The following is a 12,140-nucleotide window of genomic DNA, read 5'->3' as shown; positions in this document are numbered from 1 at the left end:
GATGATATTACGGACCGTAGATGGTGAATTCCCTAAATTTCTTGCAATAGCTGGTTGAGAAAACTGTTCAACTGTTCTTAAACTGTTCAACAATTTGCTCACGCATTTGTTGAAAAGTGGTGACCCTCGCCCCATCCTTGTTTGTGAATGACTGAGCATTTCATGGAATCTACTTTTATACCCAATCATGGCACCCACCTGTTCCCAATTTGCCTGTTCACCTGTGGGATGTTCCAAATAAGACTTTGATGAGCATTCCTCAACTTTATCAGTATTTATTGCCACCTTTCCCAACTTCTTTGTCACATGTTGCTGATATCAAATTCTAAAGTTAATGATTATTTGCAAAAAAAAAAGTTTATCAGTTTGAACATCAAATATGTTGTCTTTGTAGTGCATTCAATTGAATATGGGTTGAAAATGATTTGCAAATCATTGTATTCCGTTTATATTTACATCTAACACAATTTCCCAACTCATATGGAAACAGGGTTTGTATATATATATATATATATATATATGTATGTATGTATGTATGTATGTATATATGTATGTGTATATGTATATACATACATACATATATATACATTATATGTATGTATGTACATATGTATGTATATATATATGTATATTTGTATGTTTATATATATACATATATATGTGTGTATAAATATGTATATAATGTATATTTATATGTATATATACATATATATATGTATATATGTATGTATATATAGCTACATGTGTGTATATGTATATACATACATATACATTATATGTATATATATATATATATATATATATATATATATATGCACGTTTACCATAACTCTCTCGCTCTCTGTCTATATACATCATATACAGGTAAAAGCCAGTAAATTAGAATATTTTGAAAAACTTGATTTATTTCAGTAATTGCATTCAAAAGGTGTAACTTGTACATTATATTTATTCATTGCACACAGACTGATGCATTCAAATGTTTATTTCATTTAATTTTGATGATTTGAAGTGGCAACAAATGAAAATCCAAAATTCCGTGTGTCACAAAATTAGAATATTGTGTAAGGCTAATACAAAAAAGGGATTTTTAGAAATGTTGGCCAACTGAAAAGTATGAAAATGAAAAATATGAGCATGTACAATACTCAATACTTGGTTGGAGCTCCTTTTGCCTCAATTACTGCGTTAATGCGGCGTGGCATGGAGTCGATGAGTTTCTGGCACTGCTCAGGTGTTATGAGAGCCCAGGTTGCTCTGATAGTGGCCTTCAACTCTTCTGCGTTTTTGGGTCTGGCATTCTGCATCTTCCTCTTCACAATACCCCACAGATTTTCTATGGGGCTAAGGTCAGGGGAGTTGGCGGGCCAATTTAGAACAGAAATACCATGGTCCGTAAACCAGGCACGGGTAGATTTTGCGCTGTGAGCAGGCGCCAAGTCCTGTTGGAACTTGAAATCTTCATCTCCATAGAGCAGGTCAGCAGCAGGAAGCATGAAGTGCTCTAAAACTTGCTGGTAGACGGCTGCGTTGACCCTGGATCTCAGGAAACAGAGTGGACCGACACCAGCAGATGACATGGCACCCCAAACCATCACCCAACCATGCAAATTTTGCATTTCCTTTGGAAATCGAGGTCCCAGAGTCTGGAGGAAGACAGGAGAGGCACAGGATCCACGTTGCCTGAAGTCTAGTGTAAAGTTTCCACCATCAGTGATGGTTTGGGGTGCCATGTCATCTGCTGGTGTCGGTCCACTCTGTTTCCTGAGATCCAGGGTCAACGCAGCAGCTGACCTGCTCTATGGAGATGGAGATTTCAAGTTCCAACAGGACTTGGCGCCTGCACACAGCGCAAAATCTACCCGTGCCTGGTTTACGATATACATGTGTATGTATATATATATACCTACATACATATATGTATATACATACATATATATATATATATATATACAGTGGGGCAATAAAGTATTTAGTCAGCCACCAATTGTGCAAGTTCTCCCACTTAAAATGATGACAGAGGTCTGTAATTATCATCATAGGTACACTTCAACTGTGAGAGACAGAATGTGAAAAAAAAATCCAGGAATTCACATTGTATGATTTTTAAATAATTTGTTTGTAAATTATGGTGGAAAATAAGTATTTGGTCAATAACAAAAATTCAACTCAATACTTTATTGCCAACAAAGGTTATATTACAGAGGTCAAACGATTACTATAGGTCTTCACCAGGTTTGCACACACAGTAGCTGGTATTTTGGCCCATTCCTCCATGCAGATCTTCTCGAGAGCAGTGATGTTTTGGGGCTGTCGCCGAGCAACACAGACTTTCAACTCCCTCCACAGATTTTCTATGGGGTTGAGGTCTGGCGACTGGCTAGGCCACTCCAGGACTTTCAAATGCTTCTTACGGAGCCACTCCTTCGTTGCCCGGGCGGTGTGTTTGGGATCATTGTCATGCTGGAAGACCCAGCCACGTTTCATCTTCAAAGCTCTCACTGATGGAAGGAGGTTTTGGCTCAAAATCTCACGATACATGGCCCCATTCATTCTTTCCTTAACACGGATCAGTCGGCCTGTCCCCTTAGCAGAAAAACAGCCCCAAAGCATGATGTTTCCACCCCCATGCTTCACAGTAGGTATGGTGTTCTTGGGATGCAACTCAGTATTCTTCTTCCTCCAAATGCGACGAGTTGAGTTTATACCAAAAAGTTCTATTTTGGTTTCATCTGACCACATGACATTCTCCCAATCCTCTGCTGTATCATCCATGTGCTCTCTGGCAAACTTCAGACGGGCCTGGACATGCACTGGCTTAAGCAGGGGGACACGTCTGGCACTGCAGGATTTGATTCCCTGTCGGCGTAGTGTGTCACTGATGGTAACCTTTGTTACTTTGGTCCCAGCTCTCTGCAGGTCATTCACCAGGTCCCCCCGTGTGGTTGTGGGATTTTTGCTCACCGTTCTCATGATCATTTTGACCCCACGGGATGAGATCTTGCGTGGAGCCCCAGATCGAGGGAGATTATCAGTGGTCTTGTATGTCTTCCATGTTCTGCTAATTGCTCCCGCAGTTGATTTTTTCACACCAAGCTGCTTGCCTATTGTAGATTCACTCTCCACAGTCTGGTGCAGGTCTACAATTCTTTTCCTGGTGTCCTTCGACAGCTCTTTGGTCTTGGCCATAGTGGAGTTTGGAGTCTGACTGTTGGAGGCTGTGGACAGGTGTCTTTTATACAGATAACGAGTTCAAACAGGTGCCATTAAGACAGGTAACGAGTGGAGGACAGAAGAGCTTCTTAAAGAAGAAGTTACAGGTCTGTGAGAGCCAGAGATCTTCCTTGTTTGAAGTGACCAAATACTTATTTTCCACCATAATTTACAAATAAATTCTTTAAAAATCCTACAATGTGAATTCCTGGATTTTTTTCCACATTCTGTCTCTCACAGTTGAAGTGTACCTATGATGAAAATTACAGACCTCTGTCATCATTTTAAGTGGGAGAACTTGCACAATCGGTGGCTGACTAAATACTTTTTTGCCCCACTGTATATATATATATACACATATATATATATATATATATATATATACATACATACATACATAGTGTATATATACATACATATATATATACATACATATATATATATATATATCCCTTGCAGACTGTATTGATGTATATTGATATATAATGTAGGAACCAGAATATTAATAACAGAAAGAAACAACCCTTTTGTGTGAATGAGTGTGAATGGGGGAGGGAGGTTTTTTGGGTTGGTGCACTAATTGTAAGTGTATCTTGTGTTTTTTATGTTGATTTTTTTTTTTTTTTTTTTTTAAACGATACCGCTAATAAAAAAAACGATACCGATCATTTCTGATATTATCGGACATCTCTACTTAGTATAGTTGAAGACTTACGGTCATTAAAAAACATCACTGCACATCATAATGGCAGCTACACTTTCCATCTTAAACATCTAAAATAATGTTTTGAGAATGTCCGGGGGGCCAGATGGAAAAGCTTAACATGTTAGCATGTGGCCCCCAGGCCTTAATTTGCCCAGGTCTGGTCCAGATTGAAGCTCATCATTTCCTGTCAAAGTTTCTTTGACCAGCAACCAGACTTGTCCCCATCCTCACCTCATTCCACACTGGAGCTAACATTCATTATTGTGTTGTTTTTTCTACATTTTCAGTCTTGGACAAAAATTACCACCTGCCACTGGAGACGTGCAGACAGCTCATCCTTGCAGGGGATGTATCCTTTTTGCCAAGTCATGACACTGAATCCCAACCTCCTTTGGGTTCCGAATGACTTTAACAGCCGTTTAGGACTTGACTACCACCTGAGTGCCCTTAAAAGTGGCTGACTCGTCATTTTTTCATCAGATGTCCTTTCTAGCCACACATTGCTATTAATAGCCACTGTGGTCACACTCATTGTTCGGTGAGTACACACAGGTTACCCCTGGAAACCGTTGATCTACATTGTGACGGAGAAAGGAAGGAAAGGTACACGGCGTGTAACGGCATTCACCTGCAGCGTCATCTGTCTTTATCGCCAGCCGTGTTGTAGATTTGATCAATTCATCTGAGCAAAAACATTGTCATCATTTGGTCTTAAGTGTGCCAACAAGACTAAAGGAAGAGCAAGTCTGAACCGTCAACAAACTGAAGTCCTGCTCTCTGACCTACGCAACCTTCAGGTACCTGGCTATGTTTGTGACCTATAACCTTTGACCTGGTGTAAGAAAACAATGACACGTGCCATGACCAGCCAAGCACATAAACAGCTCTGCCACACTCCCGTCCTCGAGGTGGCAGTAATGAGTAACGCAAAGCCACAAGCGCACTCTCCTGATTCTATTTTGTAACTGTATTGGCAGAACAAGTTTATAAACCGCGGGTGTACACACTGAAACACAACTAACGGCCATTTGAAGCCCGTTAGTTGTGGTGGATTTCTGTTCCGTGCGGTTGTTTTCTTTTTTCGACGATTGTCTTCGGCTTTGGGGCCGCGTTGTGGGAATTTCCTCATTTTTTTACCATGATAAGGGAATGTGTGTAATTCTCTAATTGGCTGTGTAATTCTCTAATTGGCTGACATTGTTTTTATTTCATTGGTCCACCTTGACCCATTCGACAATTTTCATTTGTCTAATGTGACAAGGCTAAATTTATTGGAAGTGGAACAGGGAAAAATCTATAGATAAGCCGCAGCATTGTATGAAGCAAAAGGGCGAGAAAAAAGTAGCGGCATGTGGTCCAGAATTTAACGGGAGCAAGCTCTTTATACATTTATGACTAAAAGTCCATATGATTAACGTGGACCCCGACTTAAACAAGTTGAAAAACTTATTGGGGTGTTACCATTTAGTGGTCAATTGTACGGAATATGTACTGTACTGTGCAATCTACTAATAAAAGTCTCAATCAATCAATCAAAACCTGGTGGGTCACTGCCCCACTTGGCCCCAATGCAAGCTGACTGTAACAGCAGAAAGTAAAAAAAAAAAAAATACCCTTTTCTGGATGCGCACCAATATGGACTGCAAAATGTACTGCAAAATGAGTGAGTAAGAACCCAAAACATATTTGTGGGGATCCAGACAAAGGTATTTAGTTTTTACCTTGTGCTGTTACACAGGGTCTCTGCAGGTTTCAACATGTCAAATTTAAGGCTTTTTTTTAAGACCATCTTGAAAATAATGTATCATCAATTCATTCATCCATACAGACAAAAAATCCAAAGAAAAAGTAAAATCAGAGGTCCAGAATGAATTTTAAGTATATGAATTAGAGATGTCCGATAATATCGGCCTGCCGATATTATCGGACGATAAATGCTTTAAAATGTAATATCGGAAATTATAGGTATCGTTTTTTTTTTTTATTATCGGTATCAGTTTTTTTGTTTTGCTTTTTAATTAAATCAACATAAAAAATACAAGATACACTTACAATTAGTGCACCAACCCAAAAAACCTCCCTCCCCCATTTACACTCATTCACACAAAAGGGTTGTTTCTTTCTGTTATTAATACTCTGGTTCCTACATTATATATCAATATATATCAATACAGTCTGCAAGGGATACAGTCCGTAAGCACACATGATTGTGCGTGCTGCTGGTCCACTAATAGTACTAACCTTTAACAGATAATTTTACAAATTTTCATTAATTACTAGTTTCTATGTAACTGTTTTTATATTGTTTTACTTTCTTTTTTTATTCAAGAAAATGTTTTTGATTTATTTATCTTATTTTATTTTATTAATTTAAAAAAAAAAAAAAGGACCTTATTTTCACCATACCTGGTTGTCCAAATTAGGCATAATAATGTGTTAATTCCACGACTCTTATATATCACTATCGGTTGATATCGGTATCGGTAATTAAGATTTGGACAATATCGGATATCGGCAAAAAGCCATTATCGGACATCCCTAATATGAATTCATTCACTGCTCTTTCACATTGGAAATAGGGATGTCCAATAATGGCTTTTTGCCGATATCCGATATTCCGATATTGTCCAACTCTTTAATTACCGAAACCGATATCAACCGATATATACAGTCGTGGAATCAACACATTATTATGCCTAATTTGGACAACCAGGTATGGTGAAGATAAGGTACTTTTTAAAAAAAAATCCATAAAATAAAATAAGATAAATAAATTAAAAACATTTTCTTGAATAGAAAAGAAAGTAAAACAACATCTCTAATTGGAAAACCAAATGATTAAACTAACTAAATACACCAGGAGCTTCTCTAGTGTCAACTGATTGAAAAAAATATTAGCAAACATAGTACTACATAGAAGTGTTTTCTTGCAAAAGGCGCAGTGTGCTTCATATCAAGTGTTTTCATGTAACAACGTCAGCAGTGGTGGAGAATAGCACAACAATATACTCTTCTAAAGCTAAATGGTTAACTTTGGTCATGTTTTTTTTCAGCTGTCAGAATGTAGCAAAGCAATAAACATCTACAGTTCTATTGTACCTGCACAAAGTAGTGAAAAACAGTGTGTGCAGACAGAGTGATTGTCTAAAAAGAAGGAAGGCCATTATGGCTTGCAAGCCTCAAACACAATTTAGATGTGAATAATGTGGATAACATAAAATAATGTGCTCAGCTCATTTTGTATCTGGTGTGTATGGATACATTTTGACCTGTTTGTTGTGACTTTTTTGAAAACATATTGCTGATACACAAGGATTAGTTTTTATTTAGGCATGACAAGAGGACATTGGCAAATCTCCATTGCTTTCCTCAGCCCACAATAAACACTTTTAATGATGTTTGCTGTCTAAACTTTAAGAAAAGATTAGGCATGGGAAGCTGACCTGAAATTATTGGAACAAATAATAGAAATAATATTAAAGCTGCAAACAGCGATGGACGGGACCGACTTTGATGGCACATAAAATCCAAACCGGAGCAGTAATTAAAACTCTTTGGTCAACTTTTAATCAGAAGGGTTCAATCTCTCTCCTGTGCTAGTTTGAAGCCGACACGACAAACGCGCTCAGAGGAGATAATGTTTGAAAAAAGGTGACCGGTTTTTACAAAACTTTTGTTTTGAAGGGGGAATTGCAAACTTCCTGTTGATTTTTGCTGGGGGGTGTCAATATATGAAATGTATGTCTAAGTGAGACCTACATAGAGGTTTTTGTTTCATGTCTCTAAGACATTCCTACTGGAAGTTACAGGCAGTTTTGTCTGAGTTTTCTTCCTAGGAGCAGTTGTGTCCGTGTTTTCTTCCTAGTTTTGGGGTTGTTGTTTTTTTTTTTCATTAGATCGCAATTTTTGCCAGTCCTGATGTGTGTGTCCAGTTTGATGAGTTTTAAAGCATATTAAGGGGGTCAAATTACAGCTCAAAGATGCAAAAGTGACTGTTTTTACAAAACTTTTGTTTTGAAGGGGGAATTGCCAACTTCCTGTTGATTTTTGCTGAAGGATGTCAATGTATGAGGTTTTTGTTTCATGTCTCTACGACATTCCTACCGGAAGTTACAAGCAGTTTTGTCTGTGTTTTTTCCTAGGGGGCGCTAGAGCGCAATTTTGAATTTGGGTTTTTTTTTTTTTTTATTAGATGGCAATTTTCGCCAGTCCTGATGTGTGTGTCAAATATGGTGAGTTTTGAAGCATGTTAAAGGGGTCAAATTACAGCTCAAAGAGGCGGCGGAATAATAATAATAAAACCTTACAATTACAATAGGGTCCTCTGTCCCAAAGGGACATTGCGGTCCCTAATAAGAGAATTATGTTTCTTTTTTAAATAGTTTTACTACTGAGTACACTATTATAGCACAGAGAAATTAGTGTATTTCACTACTAAACAATTGGCGCCACTTAAACCACATAACACTCCTTTGGGGGATTACTTTATCTTTTTAAAGTTGTGCAAGACATGGACTTATCCCAGATGTTTTACTTTTACATGATCATTCCATTCACTTTCACCGCCATGTTTACAGACGCTTCCAACCTACTCAGTGGCCTAGTGGTTAGAGTGTCCGCCCTGAGATTGGTAGGTTGTGAGTCATACCAAAGACTATAAAAATGGTACCCATTACCTCCCTGCTTGGCACTCAGCATCAAGGGTTGGAATTGGGGGTTAAATCACCAAAAATGATTCCCGGGCGCGGCACCGCTGCTGCCCACTGCTCCCCTCACCTCCCAGGGGTGATCAAAGGGGATGGGTCAAATGCAGAGGACAAATTTCACCACACCTAGTGTGTGTGTGACAATCATTGGTACTTTAACTTAACTTATCCTCCATTGCTGCACATCTGGGTACTAAACACTTTGAAAACATTTCCATCCAGCGGGTGCAACCAGGATTTCAATTGATCGTTCAGGAGACACAAATCTTTGAACTTTTACTTACCCAACTTATGCGAGTCATTTGGCTTTCGTTAAGTTTTCTCCGCTGCTATGCTAACTAAGCTGTCAACACACAGCAATAGCTGCTGCTGTTCCATCAATTCTGACCAGGCAGCACAGTTAGTTCCGCCGTGTAGTTTTGTTATAGCGTAGTCAAAAATCGAAACATTTCAAAGCGAGACTGAAGTTTATGCATGTTTTAAATAAAAGTAACGTCAATAGATTTTTAAGACCTTTCAAAATCGTATTTAAGACCTTTTATGAGATTTTAGGAGAATATTAGACACTTTACGGCCTTAAAATCAAATTATTGGATTTAATTAAATGGGTTGTACTTGTATTGTGCTTTTCTACCTTCAAGGTACTCAAAGCGCTTCGACACTATTTCCACATTCACCCATTCACACACTGATGACGGGAGCTGCCATGTAAGGCCCTAACCGCCACCCATCAAGAGCAAGGGTAAAGTGTCTTGCTCAAGGACACAACGGACGTGACGAGGTTGGGATCGAACCAGGAACCCTTAGGTTGCTGGCACAGCCACTCTCCCAACAGCGCCACGCCGTTCCCCTTAAGAATTTTTAAGACCCCTCGGATACCCTGATTACAGTCAGCTTGCATTTAGGCCAAGTGGGGCTGTGGCTCACCAGATGGACCCTAAGTTAAAAGTTACCGTATTTTTCGGAGTATAAGTCGCACCTGCCGAAAATGCATAATAAAGAAGGAAAAAAACATATATAAGTCGCACTGGAGCCCGGCCAAACTATGAAAAAAACTGCGACTTATAGTCTGAAAAATACGGTAAATAAAATGCTTGCTCCCATAAATTCCGGAACTATCGATCCGACCCCTCTCTTATGTGTGGAGTACTGACTGCGACAATGCTGACACACCAACAGTTGTTTATGTCTATCTATAGTCCTATTAATCTACTTGTTTCTTTTCTTGTTTTTAGCGTTCCATCTACTCCTCTCAATGTTTATTAAGCACTTATTTCTTGGTTTTGTTTCAAGTTAGGTTAGCTTAGCTATTAGCATGCCTTCTCTTGGCTTTCTCTCTGTGTGTCACATGTTTAGCCTCATCCTCCAGTGATGATAATAATTCTTGATAATGATACTTAAGACACTAAGAAATACCGTATATTTTCCGTACTAGAGGTGATAATTATTAGTTTCAGGGAGCGTCTCCACACTGTTTGTTGACATACTTTTTCATGAAAATCGTCTGAGGACAAAAAATGTATACGACATATCCTCTAATGCAGGGGTGTCAAACTCAAATACAGAGTGGGCCAACATTTAAAACTGAACAAAGCCGCGGGCCAAGTTTGAACAAATTAACCTTTTAATAGGGACCCAAACAAGTTTTGCATTGAATATTGAACAAGCAAGGCTTATATAACTTTATAGTGACATGCAAAATTGAGTTTCAAATAATAATAATAATAATTAAAAAATATCAATGGCATATCAAATACAATTTAAATAAAACATTGAATGCCTCTTTTCTATTTGCAGCCTTCTGAGGTAAATATCAACATTAACTTTTTCCACAGGCTAATACATTTGAAAATAAAATAACAATGAATAAACCAACCATTCAGGACTTTAAACTGCTCAGTTTGCAACACACTGATCTAATCTGATATGCCCAAGCCAGATACCTGCCATCTTTTCTTGGATGCTAGTTCATTAATGTCGGGGCTCAGGCTTTGAGCTGAGGCAACCTTCATTATCGAACGAAGGTGTTCATCAGTCATTATATCTAGTAGTCCACCCGGACCACAGTCTTGGGGGCGTGCCTTAAAGGCACTGCCTTTAACGTCCGCTTTTCATCCATTCTAACAACGTGCCGGCCCAGACACAAGATATGTGCGGCTTCTGTACGCACACACACGTGAAAGCAACGCATACTTGATCAACAGCGTTACACGTTACACTGAGGGTGGTCGTATAAACAACTTTAACAATGTTAGAAATATACGCCACACTGTGAACCCACACCAAACAAGAATGACAAACACATTTCGGGAGAACATCCGCACCGTAACACAACATAAACACAACAGAACAAATACCCAGAACCCTTTGCAGTACTAACCCCCCACCACACACACACCCACCTACACCTTGTAGCGTCCTGGAAGAGTTCATCATCATCATTTGTTTTTATTCCTTTCATGAAAGTGCGTATATACAGGTACAAGCCACGCAAAGTAGACACTTAATTTGTCTTTTGTTTCTTATACATTTCCATGATCAGAAAGGAGCAGATGGAAGAATAATATTCTTATATTTATCTGCCCCCCTTTTTAACACAAATTATTTTAGATGACTTTATCACTGTTCCCTCCACCAACACCCAAACTCCAACATACTTTTTCATTTTCGTTTAAGCATTTTCATAATGACACGTCCAATCAAAATCAAAAATCAGTTTGATATAATTCCAGTTGTCTCTTTTTGTAATTTTTTTATAATTCAAAGATATTTTTGCAACTTTTTAAGTCTTTCTTTAGAGAATTCCATGCTTTCACACCAGCAACAGACAAGCACATTTGTTTCAAGTTAGGGCTGCAAAGTTGTTTATACGGCCACCCTCAGTGTAACCTGTATTTCTGTTGATCAAGTATGCATAATTCACTTATGTGTGCGTGCAGAAGCCGCACATATTATGTGACTGGGCCAGCACTCGTTGGACTGGATGAAAAGCGGACGTGACGATTTTAGGGAGGGGCACTGAAATTTGGGAGTCTCCCGTGAGGGTTGGCAAGTATGAGAATTAGCGGTGAATGCGGTGTTACCGCAGCACCGCTGCTGAATATAATCGGCGGGCCAGCTCTAGTGTTAATTTGATATCGCCTCAAGGGCCAAGTGAAATTACACGGCGGGCCAAATTTGGCCTGCGGGCCTGAGTTTGACACCCATGCTCTAATGCCTGTCTAATACCTTTTTTTTTAAATACATAAAAAAGTACAATGTAAAATGGTCATGTTACCAAACCTATGAACATAAATAAAAAGACTGACCGTAATAAAGATCTGTTTTTTCTTTCAGTCCATCTTTTTCCAGTTTGATGAGGACTCTTCTGGGACCATGAGTCCTTTTGAACTCACTGCCGCTCTACAGGCTGTGGGTACGCATTCACTGAGAGAGAGAGAGAGAGAGAGAGAGAGAGAGAGAGACACACACACACACACACACACACACACAGACACACACACACACACACACAC

The 12,140-nt window shown here is 38.9% G+C and overlaps 1 protein-coding gene and 1 long non-coding RNA gene across 4 annotated transcripts in view; one reads left to right on the top strand and one right to left on the bottom strand.

The window, feature by feature from the left end:
• Positions 1–12,140, bottom strand: part of LOC133614805 (uncharacterized) — a 109,602-nt gene that overhangs the window by 41,163 nt on the left and 56,299 nt on the right. For both annotated transcript variants that reach the window (XR_009816627.1, XR_009816628.1), the window contains exon 3: positions 11,934–12,051. This is a non-coding gene — a long non-coding RNA (uncharacterized lncRNA). The remainder of the gene's footprint in view (positions 1–11,933; positions 12,052–12,140) is intronic.
• capn12 (calpain 12) overlaps positions 1–12,140 on the top strand; it is a 64,423-nt gene that overhangs the window by 48,675 nt on the left and 3,608 nt on the right. For both annotated transcript variants that reach the window (XM_061973049.2, XM_061973050.2), the window contains exons 17-19: positions 4,207–4,268; positions 4,648–4,716; positions 11,962–12,040. In XM_061973049.2, the coding sequence (XP_061829033.1) occupies positions 4,207–4,268; positions 4,648–4,716; positions 11,962–12,040 (210 nt within the window). The remainder of the gene's footprint in view (positions 1–4,206; positions 4,269–4,647; positions 4,717–11,961; positions 12,041–12,140) is intronic.

This window comes from Nerophis lumbriciformis, linkage group LG17, assembly GCF_033978685.3.
Source record: "Nerophis lumbriciformis linkage group LG17, RoL_Nlum_v2.1, whole genome shotgun sequence".
Classification (NCBI taxonomy): Eukaryota; Metazoa; Chordata; class Actinopteri; order Syngnathiformes; family Syngnathidae; genus Nerophis; species Nerophis lumbriciformis.
The sequence above is the reverse complement of the archived record's forward strand: the minus strand, read 5'-3'. Positions and strand labels throughout refer to the sequence as shown.